The 21,398-nt window shown below is 46.0% G+C and overlaps 1 protein-coding gene across 1 annotated transcript in view; it reads right to left on the bottom strand.

Annotated features, from left to right (window-relative positions):
- pard3ba (par-3 family cell polarity regulator beta a) overlaps window positions 1–21,398 on the bottom strand; it is a 123,762-nt gene that overhangs the window by 6,974 nt on the left and 95,390 nt on the right. Inside the window, 2 exon segments of the mRNA XM_054624052.1 lie at window positions 6,283–6,359; window positions 19,737–19,863. Coding sequence (XP_054480027.1) covers window positions 6,283–6,359; window positions 19,737–19,863 — 204 coding nt within the window.

The following is a 21,398-nucleotide window of genomic DNA, read 5'->3' as shown; positions in this document are numbered from 1 at the left end:
AAAATGAGCGCAAATGCCAAAACACTGAACTGCAACCACCTAAATGACATTTGCGCATTTAATTAATTCACGTGTGAACATACAGATGCAAAACGGATGCACATGTACGCACATCTGCCAGCTCTGCCGCTCACCTGTTAGCCCACTGACGAGGAACAGGCACACGTTGCATGCAAAATGCATTCATTTGCTCTGCAGAAGGAAAAAAAAAAAACAACAAAAAAAAAGCAGCTGCTGCACTTCACTGCCAAACACTCCCCCCACACACAAACACACACACACACATACACACAGTGACATTCATATGCATGTCCGCATACACTTTTCTGGGTACAATGGTCAATGTTTTTATGGAGATACCAGCGGTGTTGCAGAAAAAAAAAAAAAAAGAAAAAAAAGTAGCTGGAAATGCATTAATTTATTTAATGTAGCGAAACCGCTGTCGGTGGTTTCTAGATGAGACGCTGTAGCTAAAACATGTTCATCTTATTATAAATAATGTTTATTTAAAAGATGTAATACAGTATGTTTAGCAAGTTGACATATTCATTAGTGTATGATGCATTCTCCACATTCTCCAAATTCATCCTTGTCCTTACCCTGCGCGCGCACCACACACACACACACACACACACACACACACACACACACACACACACACACACACACACACACACACACACACACACACACACACACACACACACACACACACACACACACACACACACACACTTAGTCACAGCGCTAATGGTGCTGTGCTAGGTGAGTGCTACAGACACAGAGCAGGCCCGGCAGCAGAGGGAACCATTAGCCAGTCCGGCCCCTGGCCCCCGCCGAGGCAGCTCCGCTAATCAAACCGGGGCTATGTCAACAACAGGCAGTGGAAATTGGCTCTCACCTAGACGCACGTGGCTCATCTAAATGGGCCCGTGTTTACACTCGCTGCTACCATACACCGAGCAGTGACGGACGGACGGGGGTGAGGGGGGGGGGACGGGGGGGGGGGATGTGTAATGTATCAGTGGCAAAGTGGGAGCTTTGGTTTGTAAATGAGGAGGCGAGGAGTGACGGCAAACAGCCTGTATGTACACCAAGAATAGGTGCTCTCTCATGAAGCTCTCATTCCATGACTCATTCATCATTTTTAGTGATGTCATGCTTCAGATGACCATCCATAAACCAGCGAGTCTACAATATCCATCTGATTCTAATGAGTCGCATTAGTCAAACTTCTGCTCTTATCGAGAGCGGATTAAAACGACTGCAAGATTGCAGAAAAAGGATCGTTCCTGTGCCAATGAAAGTACATCACTAAGGAGGTCAAAGGTCAGACTTACTTATTTTACAGTACTACCACAGCGGGAGTAGTTGTGTAATGGAGACGTGCTTGGGAAAAGCAGTAACGGTTAATGACAGGAGCAGATGGGAAATGCAGAAACTTTTAGGCTCGCCACAAATCATATTCAATTTCTCAGATTCTTGGCAGTTCAATCTAAGTTCACTGTGCGCCTTTTCTATTCTGTTCTATTCCGTGCAAGGAGGACGACATCTGAATTCATGCTGACTCCTGTGTCTCTTCCACAGGAGCTGCCCGTCCGTCTGTATTTGCCGACTGAATGTCACGCAGACTTGTACATGACAGTCTTTGTATTTCTCGCCGAGCTCACGGAGAGCGCCGAGGCCTTCGGAGTGTGTATACGTTTTGTTTTATTTATAAAGCGGAGATCCCCATCCCTCCCCATACACACACACACACACCTGAGCGGCTGTGGGAGGGAGGTGTGGATGAAGAGAGAGCGAGGAGAGATACAAAGAGGCGTAAAGAGAGATATAAACAGAAGCGACACACACACACACAAAAAAGAAAATGCAGACAAAAAGGATTGATGGAATCAGAGAAAGACGCCTGAAAGAGAAAAAGATAAGTTATTGTAAACAGGTAGAGCCACCGGTGCCTCAGCCGGCTAAAGCCCTTTCATTTTTGATTCCATTACGTTTTTCTGTGTCGGAGCACAAACATTGTTAGCTGGACAAACACTGCTGCTGAGGCACACTGGCGGGGCCCGTTCCTTCATAAAAAAGGGGCCCGGCAAATAACAAAAAGGGTCAGGACACCTCTCGGGAAATCAATCAAACAAAAAAAAAAAAAAAAAAGGAACCCGCACATTGCTTCAGATGCTCTTGGGTTGCTTATTTAACAATAAAAGAAAGGGGGTCATGTGATCTTTTAAAGCAATCCCGAAGAAGACGTCAGCAGCTGTTATGGGGCAAATGTAGAGAGATTACTGCGGCGAAAGACTCTCCAGGACCCGAGGAATGAAATGAGTGACGGAGACAATAAGTCGAAACTGAGTTGGGTGAGTTTAAAGTGAGTCATAGGACAGCTGGACAGCAGCGGGTGGAGAAAACATCTGATCACTTATGAAACTGTGTGAAGGGGCGATTGGGTTTTAATAAAGATGGCGGCGAGTGCAGCGGAAGAAAATATCACTTCTCCCCTGACCTTGAAAAAAGCCATCCGGATTCATCGGGAGCTCGGAACTGCAGGGCCCAAACGATATTACTGCGCTGATATAATAACGGGCCTTTGCAATAAATACAAGCGACCCAACCGTTGGAGGTAGGAGGGAAGTTCTGGGAGCTTTTTTTTTTACCATGAATTGAGACAGTGAAGCAGAAATAAATGGCCTAAATATGAGCATTTTAGAAGGGTCTATCATTCATAATCTTCAAACTCAACAGATTGCTTTCACCCGGAGGGGGGCGGAGTCATTTAGTCTTTTATATTCTGCGTTGATCCTAGGTGTGTCAATACTGGACGTGGCTCATTAGGGGCTTTGAGCAGTCACTGCCCAAGGGGTCAAAAGGTTCATGTGCTGAGACACGCTGGAGAGAACCAAGTGGCTGTAAGAAAGGGAAGTGGGTCCAAAGTGTGCGCTCTTTAAAAGGAAGGTCAGATGAGAGTCCTTAAAGGGACACTTCGCCGCATAGGGGAGGACACTCGACGCGCTGAGGGCAATCAAGATGTTGCCCTCTGGTTTTAAAAGGAGCAAAATTATGAGCCGGAGAGGCTCCTTAGAATTACTGACGGCAAAAGTAAACATAGACCAGATCCAAAAGGGACCTTCGGACAGTCGAGGACACAGTGGCTCATCTCCACTGTGCAGATGTGACAGGAGCTCCGTGCTCCAAGACTCTCTATCAATCGGCAAATAATCAGCCCCAGCCAGCAACGTTGCCGCGCCAACCTCCCGGCCCCCTAATCCAATCACCTTTTTGAGGGGGGGGGGCTGCTCTGATTGGATAACCCGGGGCAGGGTCGCGGCGTCCCGTGACCCGCTGCTTTGAATTGGTAATGATGTTAATATCGTCCATATGGCCGTGTGTGTGTGTGTGTGTGTGTGTGTGTGTGTGTGTGTGTGTGTGTGTGTGTGTGTGTGTGCGTGCATTTGTCCCCCCCCGAGCATGGAGCCTCTCTGAGCTGCAACCCCGGCGTTAATGGCCGACGGAGAGGGAGGTTGGAGCCCCGCCGAGGTCCTCTTCATACTCTGAGATCCGCTCCTTCAGGTCCAAAAGAAACTCTTGATTTGAGAGGCGGGAACGGCCAGACAGTATAATAACACATTTTGGGCTGCAGGATTGTGATGAGAAGTGTTTTCCGATAAAAGAACTCGGAAAATAACTCGTTTTTGATTCACTGTGAGAAAAGTGGAATCTAGTGCGGTACTTAAAGCTACAAAAACAGAAAGACACTCCTCAAAGATTTAAAAAAAACAAAAAAAAACACACCATACTAAAATAGGGCTGGACATGTTGCAACACAACACAGAAAGTGAAATATTTAAATATTCTGCCTGCTTTGATTCAGCCTCGATTTCATTTCCCCATCCTCCTGACTCACAGCGCTCCTCCACTCTCTCTCCATTTACTCTCATCTGTGAGGTGCTTTGCTACATCCCCTGTACTATCCATCCACACACACACACACACTCACACACATACTCACCTCCTTCACTCCCACCCCTCCAGCTGCAGCCCCAGCCGGCTCCACACAAAGGCAGGCCAAATGTATGCTAATGAGAGCCAGGCCAATGGTGGAGCCGCACTCATTTTGAGAGGAAATGGCTTTCAATAATGGCGGCCCCCGGGGGGATTTTGCACAAAGTTCAGCTCCACTTTGAAAAATGCATTCAATTCACTGTTCAATGTGTCTGCTCTCTCTTTCTCTCCTGGTTTTTTTTTTCTCTCCCCTCGATGATAAAAAAGAAAAAAAAACAATTCCCAGAAAAGATTTGCGTCTCCTCCTCCTCCTCCTCCTCCTCCTCTTCTTCTTGCCTCTGTATTTATGCTAAGGGGGGAGTCGGAGGAGTTTTTTTGGGGGGGCCGAGGAGTCGTGATTTATCTTTACAGAAACATCAGGAACAAGAACACAAACACATGACTCGGAATAGTGTTGAAACTCTATCTGGCACTTTTTCCCCCAGCCTTTCTTTGCTCCTGCGCCGCTGAGGCAAATGTCCCCAGAAGCGCGTTAACTGTAGCATATGCATTTCAAACGAATGCTGTCCTATGGGTCCTGGGCCTAAAAATACTTCAAAGAGGAGATGAACACAGTTAAATAACAGCTAAAGGATTTCTTGAGGTAATGAACATTATTTGAACCTGGCTTCTTATCTCCAGGCCTAATCAAATATAAACAAAGTGAAGTCACGTTAAATTAACGTTGACTGTGGTTTTTGAAGCCTTGAGTTTGGCATTTTAGGCTGCAGCCATCTTGGTTTTTGGAACCAGAAGTGACACGATAGGTTGGTGGCAAGTCAAACCGAATGCTGACCAACAATGTTACAATAAACTTTCACTGTGAAAGGGTTAAAGTTCTAAGACCAAAGACCAAAGAAAATGCAAGTCATGATTTCCCAGAGTCCAAGTTGGTGTCTTTCAAATTTCTTGTTATGTTTGACCAACAATTTAAAATTTACAATGTCATTGAGCAGCACATCCTCACATCTGGAACAGAGAAGGTTTGGTCTTTTTCTTGCAAAATGATTCCAACGATTAATAGGTTATCATTTCTGCCAGTCTGAAGTGGTGGGAAGGTTCTCAATTTTCCGGAATTGCTTCGATTTTATTCCGGAGAAAGTTTCGATAAATGGAAAGCATGATGATTTCTTTTTACCGTATACTGAACCTAAGTATAGTTTTGAGCTCTTAAAGGTCGTGCAAGTCTCCGTCTGTCTGTCTCCTTTTAAGGTTTGTCTGCACAGTTACACTTGGCCAGTCTCTCTGTCTCTCTGCTGCTTGGTCATGTGTCTGTCTCTTTCTCTCTCTCTCTCTCTCTACCCCCCAGATTCTCAGTGTCTCTCGCTCTGAGCCGGTGCTGATGTCTGCGCTCCCTGGTGCCTGTCATATCAGGAGGGGCAATAACCCGTGAAATGACTGTTCTCTTTTTCTCACTCTCCTCCTCTCCATCCCGGTGTCCCCCCCCCCCATCTTTTCCTCATTCTCCTCCTCTCACTTTCGCACCGCGCCGCTCCACTTAGCCGTTGGGGCCGCGGACGTCACGAAGATGGCGTTTGCTCAGCGCGCCACACACACACGCACACACACACACACACACACACACACACACACACAGGTAATGCTCCGGTGTGGTTGAACTGATGTATGCATGGTGCTGGGAAATGTGCATGTGCAACATTCGTCATGAGAACATTTAAACAAACATAAAGGAACATGTGCAGTTCCATTTAACCCACACTAGAGGTTATAATTTCGTCATAAGAGCAAACCATCCTCTATGTGTGTGTGTGTGTGTGTGTGTGTGTGTGTGTGTGTGTGTGTGTGTGTGTGTGTGTGTGTGTGTGTGTGTGATCCTCCTGCCTGTGCCTTGCTCTCTGGAGAGCTGAACACTCCTATTCCTGGGATGAGTAGACACTCCCAAGGCAAACACTCCAGATTTAATTATAAGCTCCAAAGAGGATTAGTCTCTGTGTGTGTGTGTGTGTGTGTGTGTGTGTGTGTGTGTGTGTGTGTGTGTGTGTGTGTAAAAGAGAGAGAGTGATGGAGATACAAAGGGAGGGAGTGGCAAGAAAAAGTTATCCCTTCATTTACTGCACTGAGGAACACACACACACACACACACACACACACACACACACACACACACACACACACACACACACACACACACACACACACACACACACACACACACACACACACACACACACACACACACACACACACACACACACACACACACACACAGAGTGGTCTCACCTGGGCTGTGTGGGGTACTGCCGGTCCGACTCTTCGTAGCGGGGCATGGGTCGAGAGTCAGCACCTCTGGGTGCCATCTGGTGAGGAAACACAGGACACGGAACGTAAGCATGTGGACTGAAAAAAAAAAGTCACAAAACAGGCAAAAACGCCCTTGAGCAAGACGTTGGACTCGCATCTCCGTCAGCCAGGAGGCAAACAAAAATGTGTTTTCAGATTCTAAGCCTTTTGATGCAGAACACATACATCCTCAGCCTTTATGTTTAACCTCAGTAATATTTCAGATTCAGCTCAGTGGACATATATTACGCATTCACAGCTTGTGGTTTCAGTGGTAAACACAAAAAAACAAACATGGAATGCCCCACATGTGGCAACACAAACACACGCAACCACATGTAAGGCCCCCTCCGACGACCATGTGCGTGTTTGGTTCATGCCAATGCATCAATCGTGTGAAGAGAAATTGTGTCATTCTGATTAGTTCTTTTTTTTGTGCAGAGGGTTGTTTGTGCACACCAGGAAGTGATTGACTGAAGCCACGTGCACGCTCGGGCGGATAAATCTGGAAGCAGTTTGAATGTGAAAACGACTTCGTAACACAATAACAGCCTCAGGTCATCTTCTGCGCCACAAGGAGTGGAGGTAAATCTCTTCTTCTAGGATCTCCGTCCGTCTGCAAACAACTGTGGATTAAAGGGATGATGTGGTGGAGGAGAAGACGCGGTGTCAAATTGTGGACATGGTGTAAGGTTACGACGACACAACGGGGGTTTGAACACGGGGGGGGGGGGTGAACAGAGAGGAGAGAGAGAGAGCATACAGTTCCAATTAACTGCAATCTGGGTTCGGGGCGCTCTGAGTTTCCACATACAAACACAGGCTTGTTTACCCAGTGGACATTTCATCGGTCAAACACACCAAAACGCCGCTGCGGCATCACATGCACACACACACACACACACACACACACACACACTGGCGCGTTGGTCAAACACACAAAGCGGCAGCGCTTACAACTGACATGTGTGTGAATAAACAAGCAATCACAGGTCTGACAGACACACACATGGAAATCTAGAGAGGTAAACAGCGTTGCGTTTGATCCGGGTGAACCCCCATGTGCACAGAATTTAACACACAAACACACACACACAAACACACTGTATAGGAGTGTAAATGACTCTGTGCGGGCCCCGGTCTATCGCTGTGTTTTTGCACGAACCTATGGAGTTCAAATTCATTCTGCATGTCAATGCAGCAGCGGAGCATTACCAGATATCATTAGCATTGAGCTCTAATGTCTCTGAATGGGAGCCAGGAAGTGAAAGCACATCAGAGGCAAGGCCGGGGCAAGCTCTGCTCACTAATGTGGCTTTGTGCCTGTGTGTGTGTGTGTGTGTGTGTGTGTGTGTGTGTGTGTGTGTGTGTACATAAGTATGTTAATATTGGGGTAGTCGGGGGTTTTAGTATGATGTCGGGAAGCGAGCGCTCCGTCTTTGGATGGCGGTGCGTGTGCGTTAGGTAGGGGACATTATGCAAAGGGGACGCATAATGTGAAGTAGAGGGGACATTAGTCTCAGGAAGGAGCCGGGACTCAGGTGGAGGAGCTTCTGTGTGTGCAGGACGACGCACAATACATCTTCTGAGCACGAGCGAGGGAGAGGGGACGAGGCTGATGATGATGGGGAGGGGGGGAGGAAATGTGTGTTTTGATAAAAAATGAGTGAAACTCCATTGATTGTATTAGCATAATAGCCTGCAGCCATAGGTCTGGTTGATTCGCTTATTAACAAACACACACACACAGACACACATATTATGGCTGTCACATGGATGCTTTTCAGGCGGAAGCCCATTTCCCCAAATTAGAAGAGCCAGCTTCAGCGCCGGATCATGCACTTTGAAAACACGGCGCACACACATACACGCAAGTAAACAAACGCACAAAACAAGTCTCGCTCTCACCATGGCAACTGGTAAAACGGCAATATGAAATTCATCCAGGTTTGAGAGGAAATGCAAGTGGTCGGACTTCAGGGAGCAAAAAAAAAGAAGGAGGTGGAGGGCTTTGACACTTCGCTATTCCTCGCACGCCGCCAGAGTTCACGTCCTCGCCCTGAACCCGGTGACATCATATGTGTGTGTACCTACAGTGTGTATATATACGTGGCATGTGCAAGTGGTTATCAGTGGTAAAAGTTAATGTCTTGTGCAGACAGTAGCTGAGAGAAAGCCAGATTCTCTCTGGACTCCCTCCCAGACCACAACACACACACACACGATTGGGATTTTCCTATTTCTCATGTGTGTCATGTGGGAAAAATCGCAAAAGCTGAAAGGCTTTGTTAATGTTGGAGTTCTCTGCGGCTGTCGTTTGTGCGTAATCTACATCCAAACTTTACAATCAGCAGATCTTCAGACTGTTTTTAAGACTTTGTCATCTGAAAAAGCAAAAATGAGCTTAAACATATCGGGAACAATCTCTCTTATAAAGTGTATAATTGTGTTGAGTCATTGCCGCAATTCAGCAGCTGACAAAACACTCCGGCAGAATGCTTGGCGGGCGTGTGAGTGTGAATGAAAATTTGTTTAAAAAAAAAAAAGTTACTTATCCATTTTTCCAAATTAGAAAGCCGTGCTTTGACAGTGCCAGATGATACGCATTTCAATACTTACTCACACTCACACTCACACACACACACACACACACACACACACACACACACACACACACACACACACACACACACACACACACACACACCAATCAACTCTAGCAGCACAGCTGTCGCATTCATCAGAAAGTATTGCCGGAGCTCAGGAAATGAATTTCTTCAAGCACTTTTGGCTTCGCTGTGAATTTGTGATGCTCACATATACAATGAACCATCAAATGAGAGTCCAAGTGCTTTGACTCGATGCCTGAGCAGCTTTCATTCTGTGGCTGAGATGCTCAGATTTGTCTTTTTCTCCCAAAAACCGCTTTCCCCGCGTCGTCTCGTGCCAAACGGCATAATTATCCTCCTGTACTGCCATCTAACTCCTCTTCCATCCATCCATCCATCCATCCGTTTTCTTCCTCCCTCCATCCATCTTGGAGGATAATTAAGCGTGCCTCTCAGGGTGGAGCCTCCGCCTGTTGCCCCATGCCCACCTCGCCCTTCATCAAACCAGGCACGATGAGGCTGAACCCACCCCGATACCCTCCCCTCCCTCCCCAAAAGAACACTCTGCTGGCACAGAAGGGAAACATGTCGTTAACGATTTGGCGTGTGAGTGTGTGGACCCGAAACAAAACAGAGCATGCAGTCTAACTACTGATGCCACTTGTTGTTGCCAAAATCAGTGCACATACAGGAAAACCTGTAAAAAAAAAAAAGGGCAATATAGACCCCTTTCAAATTGGGAGCATCGTTTCCTGGTGTGTCCCGGTTAGTAAACAGTGAAAATGTTACGATGGTAATTTCCATTTATTACATCCTCATTTTGGAGATATTTGGAACCGCGTCAAGTCAAACAAATTACAGCGTTAATGAGCTTTATTTGGTTTCTGTCGAGTTTTAATGAAGTGAGTTTGATGATCGGCAAAGTAAAATCACTGTTTCTGTCAATGGAGTCTGGTAGCTTTTAAGAAGAGCATATAATGACTTGTTTCTATTCATATCCAACTCCGTGACTTAAGGGTTTATTTTAATCAAATCAAAGTTGGTGATTGTTGGAACTGTGGAAAGACTTACCAAGACGTTTCGATGACTTATATTTAGTTTTTGAGTTTGAATAAAGCGTGTTCGGATGATCAGCAAGGTAAAATATCTGTTGTCTGACTGACTGACTGGACTGAAATTATCATAATTGTCCAAATCCTTGTTGATTTAATGACTACTGCTGAGTCATTTGCCCCGGGAGTCCATGCCAATTGTGACCTTTCCCTCTAAAAGACAAAAGCCAGATGTTTAGTGTGTATTCTTCCAGCAGGAAAGTGGCACGAGTGTCTTCCTCAAACGGACATTTTCTTAACTAAATTCCAAATTTGCAATGTTCCTATTAAAAATGCCTTGTTGGCATAGTTACCGACTAATAACCAAGCAAATGTCGAAAAAGGTCAGAGCACCTCTCTTTCCCGCTAAGCCGCCGGCACACGAGATTACGCTGCATTAGGAGGCTCAGTGTGTTCCTCAGACAGGAGGCTCACTCGCCCCCCCGGTGTACACTAAACACTCCCACACCTGGACCCGGCTCACTCTGAGCTCGTTAGCAGCAGATGGTACACACACACACACACACACACACACACACACACACACACACACACACGGGGGACCAAAGGTTACACACACTCAGACTGGAATGCCGTCTATTTTGGTAATAGGCCAATCTGCTGGTAATTTTCGTCATTGTTAGTGTTGGTTTAGGTCTCAACTCTTGACCTTAGAGATGCTTTTTTTTTTTTTTTTTTTTTTTTTTTTCACATTTACATACAGTTGGGTTCGGACTTTGACTGGATGTGCGTTTGTGTTTTAATCTTCCCGTGTGAGGATGCAACAGGTATCGGGGAAAGACAGCTTAGTTTATTAGCTTCTTTAAATAAATAAGACTTCATCACGCAGTTGCTACGTCTCCATGTAGACTTCTTCATCTGCTCCGAATGCTCTGGTTTAAGGTCTCAAAACTGTTTGCATGCATCAGCACACATTTCAAAAGAGTGACTTGCACGCTCCCGGAAATGCGCTGATGTCACTGGCTCCAAGCGGACTGACACAGAGGGAATAAATATGTTTTACAGCCCGAGAGAGTATTTGATTTGTTTAAGTGGCTATTAGCTACAAACATTTTGGAACTGGACGATTTATATCACTCTGCATGGATGACACAACGTGGCATGGGCCCCGTTTCATCTGACACGGATGCATAAAACACATATTGGGTTATCCTCATTGGAAACAGAATTTTAGGCTCCATGTTAATTAAACTGCCAAACCAAATAAGGGACTTTCTTCTAAACTTCCTGAAAAGGGGAGCCTGCACGTGTGTGAGTGTGTGTGTGTTTTTTCGTCGCCGCATGTTGCCGCAATCAACATGCATGTTAAACCTGTTCCATATGTGTGTGTCGGTGTGTGTGTGTGTGTGTGTGTATGTGTGTGGCCGTGGCAGTGGCCATGGGGTGTTGTTTATTTACTGCAGCCGTGTCCCTGTCCCCCCCTCCCCCTCTGTGAGGTTTGTTCGCCTCCCCACTGTTCACTGAAATAACATCCGAAGGCCCCCGTGAGTGTGTGTGTGCATGTGTGTGTGTGTGTGTGTGTGTGTGTGTGTGTGTGTGTGTGTGTGTGTGTGTGTGTGTGTGTGTGTGTGTGTGTGGCTCCATTCTTCCCTCTCCAGGTTATGAGATGCCCCGAAAAAGTGTGTCAGGCTGCAGAAATCACATCTTCCAACAGCCATTCCTCTGGTTCTGTCAAGTCGCAATATATGTGTGTGTGTGTGTGTGACGGTGCCATCTCCAGCACAGGTAATTCAGCCTTCTGTTGCCGCCCCCCCCTTACAGTGACAGATTTTATGGATGTGGGGGTCGACACCACCACCGCCAGCGAGGCTTTTGATGAGTCAGTCCAGCTCCTCGTGCCCTCCAACGGTCCTGCTGCAAATGTCGTGAGGTCCGCGTGGCTTGACCTTCACGTACTTTGATGCGGCTCCAGACCCTCCAGAGTGCGCTCTTTAAAAAGGGTCCGCTCGGCCAGAATTCATCTGCAGCGGTTTCTTTGTATGAAGCAAAGAAACACGCCTTTCAGTGTTATGGCTCACAAGGTTCCACCGCCCCTACGTCCTCCATCTGTTCAAATTCCTCATCTTGCAGGGAGGAAAAACTGTCATTTATCCATCGTTTCTTTTTCTTCTCTGGATAAAGACCATACGAGCATTAAACGGAATAATAACTCAAAGTCACAGGAACCAATGTAAGACCAGACTTTCTCTTATTGTTGTTTGTATCCACGATTTGTTCTTATTTCCATAGAATCCATTGATTTCTGGGATTCGCAAATGTTTTCTTCTTTTCACTCTTCTCCTACATGAGAGAACATTTTCTTGAGTGCACTCTAACCAAGATGAAAAATAATAAAGCCTTGTTTTTCACAGTCCACAATTTGTTTGAACAACACAATGAAACAAGATTTAAATTTGAGAAACACAAAAACAACCTTAAAATCATACAATCAAATTCTTCTTTTTTACGCCATTATTTTGGTGGCTTTTCTCCAATTCTCGAGTAGTTGCAAGCAGCCCAACACTTTCTAGTGTTTAGGGGGGCGTTATCGATGCTAACTGATTGTGACTGCGTGTGGCTGATTATTTATTAATATGCCACACTCCAATTTATGATTTTTGGTGTATTTAGAGTTGACTTCCACTTACCAAGTCATTAAGAGAAAATATAAATGAGATTTAGGAGAATTCTGCTGCATGAGGCTGGCTGATCGCTTTTTAAAACCTTAGAAATGTCTTGATCTCATAATCTATGTCTCATTTTTAACAGGTAAAGATGAATTACATTTTCCATACGTGCGTGAACGTGTAAAAATGTGGAAGATGAGCAACTGTAGAGGTGCACAAATGTAAATAAAACACTACTTCTTAACAGATAGGAACTTTATGCTACAACAACGACACGCCCTCATCTGTGTATAATAATTTAGAGGATGAATTCATTTTCTTTTGGTGAGATGTTAAAGTGTGACCTCAGCAAAGAGACACAGCCACCCCGCTGAACCTCCCCCTTCCTTTAACTCAAACACAGACGGGTGACGAGCTTTGAAGTGAGAGCGAACGCGGGTGAGGAGCAGAATGGGAGATTTCTATCAACTCGCAGGCAGATCACACTCTGCAGTTTGCCCGTAGGCCAGAGACAAGCTGTAGGGGATAAAAACAGACACCAAATAAGTCCCTGTAGGACTTTGCTGGCCCAGATTGGGAGGAGGGAACCGAGTTAGGGGAGGAGGAAAAAAAACAAAAAAAAAACTCACCCGGTTGCTGTGCAGCATTGGAATGAAGTGACTTAAAACAAAAGAGAGGAGAGGGGAGTGTGTTGAGCCTCGGGGAAGAGCCGAGGAGACAAGGACGGAAAGGAGGAGAGTCCGTGGACGGAATCTCTCATTGTGACTTTGCAAAGAGAGAAAGGGGGAGAAAAAGGTGCGAGGGACGCGTGTGTGAAAACTCTTGATGGCGGTGGGTGGAAACATAATGCCGGAATGAGATGTTCGCTCTTGTCTTTGTTTCTCCCTGGAGTGTGAGCGAGAGTTCGGCTTGTGCCTCGAGTCTTTGTGTGTGTGGGGGGAAAAAAAGAAAAGAAAAGGAGGTGCCGTCTGTGAGCGCCAATCAAACAACGAGGTGACCGCCGACGGCAAAAGAGGGGAGCTGATGTAAAACAATGTGGGTGGTCAAAAACAATCAATACATGAATGGTTTCAGGTGGTTTTACCTGTGTATAAATCTTTGGTTTTCAAAATAGTCATAAAGCATCAAATCCATTCTTATTATGGAATTTTTTAAAAAAGGTAAAAATGAAAGAAATTAGATTACAATTGCGATCAAAACATGGATTAATCTCACCTCGCTGGCAAAAAACTTTCACCTAAAATGATCTCCCGGGACTAAAAGGCTTGTAAAGAGGAATCATCTTCGCATCTTTTCATAATTATCACCTCACCAGTCTCCTCTAAACTCTCCCTCCTTCCTTATTCCTCCCCTGTCATTTCCCCTCCCGCTCAGCCTTGTTTTCCAGTAGCTCACAGTAGCTTGTTCTGGTTTATTCCTGGGCGTACGACCCGAACACTAACTTGCGGTGGGGCCTGTTGTAATTATGTACGGGGGGCCAGAATAGCATCGGGCTCGGTCCAGAGAGTTGGCTTTTGATCGGCGCAGGCTCTGGAGGATCACGAGGAAGAAACCCGAATCGGGAGGCTGCATTTCTTGTAATTACCGAATTACGAGATTTCCTTCAAAAAGAGTTTGTGTGTGTGTGAGCTGCCAGCATGGATCTGGCTGGAGCCTCCTACTGAGAAATGAACTCAATGCAGCTTCAGTTTTGGCCACAGATGAGGTTTGAAGCTCTTTGATGGTGACTCTGTGTGTGTGTGTGTGTGTGTGTGTGTGTGTGTGTGTGTGTGTGTGTACATGTTGCCTTTGTGGATTGTGTGTTTTTTATGTGTTTGTGGTATGTTACCTCTTGTGTTATAAAACTTTCTAAACTTGCGTGTTTGTGAAAAAATACAAAGAAGGACTTTTCCCCATGGGGATTGTGTGTGTGTGTGTGTGTACATGTTGCCTTTGTGGATTGTGTGTTTTTTATGTGTTTGTGGTATGTTACCTCTTAAAAGTCCAAGTTATAAAACTTTCTAAACTTGAGGACGTGTTTGTGAAAAAATACAAATGAAGCTCGGATTTTTCCCCATGGGGATTATGTCAATGTGTCCTCACAAAGATGTGTGTGTGTGTGTGTGTGTGTGTGTGTGTGTGTGTGTGTGTGTGTGTGTGTGTGTGTGTGTGTGTAGAAGACAAAGAAAGTGAGGCGAACAGAAAGAGAGAGACATGTTGAGTGATGGTGTCCAGCCCAGTCATCCCTCTCTCTCTTTCCTCATTAAAATATGGCAGGTGCATCGGTAAAAACTCACACCGACACACACACACACACACACACACACACACGCACACGCAGGGCATATGCTAACCTGATTAACACTAACATTAGACCAACATTAGTGCAGCCTCCTTCGGAGAAACTCCCCCGGACCAGCTGCTCTCTCTCCCTCACTTCCTTCCATATGCACGAACCCCGGCGTCTCGGCCTCCCACGCTCTCTCTTTTCTCCGATTCATCCTCTCTTTTGGCGAATCTTCATTTTAAACGGTTTATTTGACGGGAACGGTTCTAATTAACTGGACAGCACGGAGTGGAGGGGGCTCAAAGCTCCCTCAAAGACATGTATTTAGTAAATAAAATGTGAATGCTGCAGCATTTCCGTTGAACTATAAGTAGGAGATTTTAATATCGTGTTTCGGGAACATCCCATGCTTGCTTCAGCCTCAACGATCACCCGAAACCATGGCGTCTTTCTCTTCCTCCCACGCTCCATCCCTCCAGTCCTTTAAGTCAATGCCTCCATGTGTCCGTCAGTCCCTCCGTCCCATCTGTCTCCTCCTCGTGCCAATCCAGCTTCCCCCTGCTAGATGTTCTCTTCCTCATCCAACCCGTCTTCCTCCTACGGCGACCCTCTTTAAGTCTTATTTGCTTCCACTCTGCTTTATTGCTTTGTCATGTTCTCTCTCTTTCCTCCCCCCTTTTTCCCCCATGTTCTCTCTTCCTCTTTCTCCGTTTCCCATTCGTATTCTCTCCCTCGTTTGCTTGCTCCCTCACTCCTCTCTCCCGTTCCTCTCCCTCGGGTCCCCCTCTTGTCTTTAGAAGCAGCTTTCTGCTGGGCTACAGCTTCTTTTTTTCTGTGTGTGTGTGTGTGTGTGTGTGGCAGCTTTCCCAACAGTGTACACACAGCGGGACGAGCCTGCCAGCACATCCATTACAATGTCTTCAGGTGAGCGAGACAGAGAGAGAGAGAGAGGAAGGTGTGTGGTAAGAGGATGCACTTGTCAGGTGGAAGCGGCGGTGGTCGGTCACTGGGGCACAGCGGGGAAAAAAAACTTGCTGGTAAACAAAACTAAATATCAATATAACCACAAAAAGGGCCCGCGGACACATTTTGAACTTACTGACTTCATTTCTAGCATTGTTTTATTGAGTCCGTGTTCATTCATTAGGACTGTGGGCGCAAAAAAATGTTGCCTTTTGGGCACGACGCATCCCGCACAGATCACCAGCGCCCGTACGTGAATGCGTGCGTGTGTGTGTGTGTGTGTGTGTGTGTGTGTGTAGGCCATCTATCACCGTGACAGGCTGGTGCGTGTTTACTTAATGATGTGGGGGTTTATTTATGAAGTGATGGCCGACGTGTGGGAGGGAGAGAAAAAAGTGAGAGAGAGTGAGGGAGAGGGGGAGATTGAGACAGCCTGAGGATGTGACATTAAAATATCATCAAGGTGATGGATGTCCACACACACGCGACATTAGAGAGAAGTACAAAAAAAAAAAAAAACAGCTGCGCAACGGATGACAAGTGCTATCTGGACTTGTGTGAGAGTGTGTGTGTGTGTGTGTGTGTGTGTGTGTGTGTGTGTGTGTGTGTGTGTGTTTTATAATGACTTGGAGTGTGCAGTTGCGCTGGTGTTTTTTTCTGTGACTCCGGTGTTCATTAAGGTGTCACATGTGCTGCCACTGTTGTTTACGATTCACGGGGTAATGAGTTGAAGATAAGATGCATGAGTTCATGCGCGTGTATGTGTGTGTGTGTGTGTGTGTGTGTGTGTGTGTGTGTGTGTGTGTGTGTGTGTGTGTGTGTGTGTGTGTGTGTTTCTGCTCTACCGTGCGCCTGTGTGTCTTTGTTAGACTCTCCAAACAAGATTCCGGCTCGCTGTGGAGTCGTACGTTATGCGTGGTCAGCTGGGATTCACATAAAGTACATCTACATCATAATAAACATGTCACGCAATCAGGACTGAAGTATACAAAGGACACATAATGTGTCAGAGGATGTGAGCAAGTGATCGTGTCTGAAGACGCATATTATTGGATGTGCAATAATGACCACTAGGGGGCTAATAGGCCAACAGTGAGGAACGAAACAAAGAAAAAGAGAAAGAAATATAAATATAAATGAGAATGCGTTCAGAAACGCATAACAGAAAACTCAAAGGAAAACTAGTAAACAACAATTAGTACAACTATTACAACTATAGCAATATAAATACAGATAATGGCAAATGTAGGATCCAGCGTTTATTTAGTTTCACTATTACCACAGACTTTAAGATTGTCTTCTTTTTGAATCTGTCTCACTCATAAGAGACAAGAGACTTTAAATGTATTCAAGCTAGACCACTCAAGTGTCCCTCTTCAACGTGACAAAGAATAATTGAACCATTGCTGTCAGTTACTGAAATAACGAGTTAAAAACTACATCCAGAGTTATTCCAGACCCATGTTATAGAACAAAGAAGGCTATAAAAAGAAGCTGCTCGTGCACTTTTGTGGCCTAATTGGCCATCAAGACATTACAGAGCTCCTATCATTAGCATATAGAGAAAATAGAGCGAGAGAAAGGGGGACAGTGTGATTGTCATAATTACAAGTGTGACCTATCCGCAGACGGGGAACACGGGGGGGGAAGGGTCAAATTAGAGACGGATAGATAGACAGGGACATGGAAGGGAGAGAGAAATGAGGAAGGAGACATGAAGTCCTTCTTTTGAAGACCACATTTAGCCACACACACACACACACACACACACACACACACACACACACACACACACACACACACACACACACACACACACACACACACACACACACACACACACACACACACACACACACACACACACACACACACACACACACACAGACAGACAGACAGAGAGAAAACCCCGCCTCCAGATCCCGCCGATAGACGACCGCTGAGAGAATAAACAGAGACGTGAATAGATACAGAAACGGCACTCTCTTTTATCCCTGCTCTTTGTTTACGTCAAGTGAGGTTAGCGTGTTACCCATGATCCTCCGGTTCAGGAGAGAGAACGGAGAGACACAGGCACTCGTCCTCTCATTCAATCACACGTAACCCACTCAGAGAGGGAGAACGGCGCTCCTGGCCTTGTGCGGAGAGCTTGGAAAGCCTTTTTAACCATTCAAGGCTACAGAAATGCATATAAGAGCAGCTCCACACTGGTCGGTGGTGGAGGGTGAGGAGGCCGGCAGCTAAAAGGCCGATCACAAAAGGCCGAACACAAAAGGCCGAACAGAGCGGCTAATCTAATACACATATTACTGCTCATCTCTTTGTGTGTGTGTGTGTGTGTGTGTGTGTGTGTGTGTGTGTGTGTGTGTGTGTGTGTGTGTGTGTGTGTGTGTGTGTGTGTAGGGGGGTATTTTGATTCACAGTTGCAGTACTCTTTTATCTCCAGCTGCTCGATTAAAATACTCTTTCGGTGTGACTTTTCAGCCGTCATGTTGTTTCAAATACAAAAGTCCATTATCACGTTCTCTCTCTCTTTTTTTTTTGTACCCAACATTACTTCCCAGGTGTTTTACTGTTTTTCTATTCTCGGTGTGTGTGTGTGTGTGTGTGTGTGTGTGTGTGTGTGTGTGTGTGTGTGTGTGTGTGTGTGTGTGATTGTGTGTGTGTGTGATTGTGAGTGGGGTGTTTCATTATCGGGCTCCTCGGGGACGAACCCACTGCTGGCTATTTCTTTTTTTTTTTTTTTTTTTTTGCTCCGGGTGAAACAATAACAAATCAGATCGGAGGTTGTCTCTCACGCTCGCTGCGTTTTTAATTGCGTCGGAGTTTTAGGCATCGACGGAGTCACGACCAACCGGTGGCAGGAACGGCCGCTGCACGAGGGTGTGCGTTGAGGTACCGGGAACTTCAAGGGCCTCAAAGAAAGAAACCTCGCTGTGTTTCTGCAGATGAGGTCGGGGTCTGCAGAGCTCCACTGCTCAATAAACACCACAATGAGGAGGAACGCCGGGTTGTGTCGGGATATTGGGTATCGGCAATGCCGTCAGTGGATCCATCCCATATTTCCCAGATGCCTCTGCTCCTCTCTTTGCTCAATGAATGCGAAAAGGAATCCAGCTCGGAGGAAATGGCTTCTCAAATCGCTGCGGGCAGATTCAATGATTCCGATCGGGATCAAAGTGTTATTTTTTCTGCATCCTTGGGCGCCCGCTATTAAAAAGAAAATACTTTTTTTTTTCAAAATGGCTGATAAATGTCTATTGATTTCCATGGCGAGTTGGGGAGTGTACGGAGGTAGATGATATGATTCTTCAGGCCGGATCAATACAGGTTCAGGGACATTTAGCAGTGCTGCTTGGTTAGGAGAGGCAACTCCAGTGAGATTTCAAGCTGCTGTTGTCTCAAAAACAAGATAGAGAGGGAAGAGGGAACGAGGAGAGGAGAGAGAGAGAGAGAGAGAGAAGGTTGCGGTATAGAGCTGAGGGAAAGGGTGGATGGAAATGTCACCGGTCTAATAGATCTCTCCATAAACTAAATGAGGAGGCGAGCGGGCGCCGCCTCGGTGGCACACGCCACCTCAAAATGTTAACAAGAGAGCTGAAAATAGCCGCAGAAAAGACACCGGGGGGAAAAACAGGCACACTGGAGTGCTCTGGAGAAAAACATATACACCTCCATTTAACATTTCAATCTTTCAAACTAGTGTCCCGTGTGGGTGAGAATGTCTCTCTGTCATTTTGTGGCGTTCGGTTGGATGATTAGGGCGACAAATCCATCAAGCTCCCACTGAAAACTTATCTCCCGGTGGCCATGTTTCAAGGCACGCATGGAAACTCACCCGGTTCGGGTCGTGGTCCAGGACTCTGCGTCGTTGGTTGTCGAGCTCGTCGTAGCCCGGAGCGGCTCGGGCCTGCTGGTACTCGCGACGCAGCCCCTGGAGCGGATCACGGATCACACGCGGATCACTGCGGAGAGACAGAAAAAGGGGGTGTTAATAAAGTTGGGAAGGTCAAAGATTTAGGTTAGACAATGAGGGTCATCATCCAAACAGTCTAATTCCACGATAAATGGTTTAATTCTAGGTGGAACATGCTCCGTTCAGCTTCATCCTTTCTTAAATCCACCTGTATTTCTTTTTTTTTTTTTTTTTTTTTTTTGGCTTTGCAGCGACAACCCCCTGACAGTGCAGCGAGACTGACAGGCCCGGCAGACAGATGATATCCACAAAGCGCTGCCTCTGAGAAGACATCAGCACCTGAACAGAACTTTCTACAGCTGACAGACAAAACCAAGGTGTGCCAAAAACACAGAATAAAAACGTTTGATGGATGTGGCTTTTCACTCTAAAAAGTCGCCCAGACCGATGCAGCCAGCGCTCCCCTCGATTGAACTACAAGCAGACACGCTGACAAGTCAACGAGAGAGGAGTGACCTGAAAGGTGAAAGAGCGAAAAAACTATATATATATATATATAAAAAATAAAAAAAATAAAAAAAAGAGTTAAGAAAGAGATAAGAACGCAGGACAGAATGGGGACAAAACTTAAAGAGAAATGTCATCGTGCTCACTGGACCTTAATGCTAGATAAGCTACACACACCTGAGAGCCGTGTGCACAGGAACAAAGGTTTGTACACACACACACACACACACACACACACACACACACACACACACACACACACACACTCCTTCAGGATGTGCACACACACACACACACACTCCTTCAGGATGTGCTCGCCAACGTACGCCGCGGCGCTGTCGTTTATCTGTGTTTACCGGCTGCACTGGAAAAAGGTATCTCGTATTGACACTGATATGCCGCCCGCTCGCTATTCCATCCTCTGGAGATAATAAACGCTGTATGAAAAATATTCAACAACAACAACAACAAAAAAGCTAACTTTCCACCCTTTCCTCTGCATCTGTTCAAAACTCAAAACACCTGTAACAGCTGAACAGGAGGAAGGCCTTTGTCCGACGGTTAAACGTTGTGCTGTACATTCTAATGACCTGACCCCCCCAGGCAGATATTGACCGTAACGGAGAGAAAGAGAGAGAGAGCGTGAGGGCGAGAGACACAGAGCAGATAGAGAGGCTCATTAGTGGAGTACATAGCCTACATGTTTAAGTCTCTCTTGTGACCCTGCCTTTAATTAGAAAATGTGTGTGTGTGTGTTTGTGAAGAAGACGGAAAGGGTGCATTTTTCTGCGTTTGTGTGCCTGTGTGTGTGTGTGTGTGTGTGTGTGTGTGTGTGTGTGTAGTTAATCCTTGTATTGCAGTGTGTGGGACACGCCGTGACAGTACGTATCCAGATTTAATGCAGCTCAGAGGAGACAGGAGGCTGAGTCATACGCACTCCTGTGCCATTATGTTGATATGCAAAACGCTCTGTTATAGATGTGTGAGTGTCGCTTCACTGCAGGACACGGAGTTGGAATCCTGCAGCCACGAGGAGATAAACTTCCCGGAAGCTTCCTTGTTGCCGTGAAGCACAAA

The sequence above is a fragment of the Anoplopoma fimbria genome, chromosome 22 (genome assembly GCF_027596085.1).
Source record: "Anoplopoma fimbria isolate UVic2021 breed Golden Eagle Sablefish chromosome 22, Afim_UVic_2022, whole genome shotgun sequence".
Taxonomy (NCBI): domain Eukaryota; kingdom Metazoa; phylum Chordata; class Actinopteri; order Perciformes; family Anoplopomatidae; genus Anoplopoma; species Anoplopoma fimbria.
Note: the sequence above shows the minus strand (reverse complement) of the source record. Positions and strands in the feature narration are given on the sequence as shown.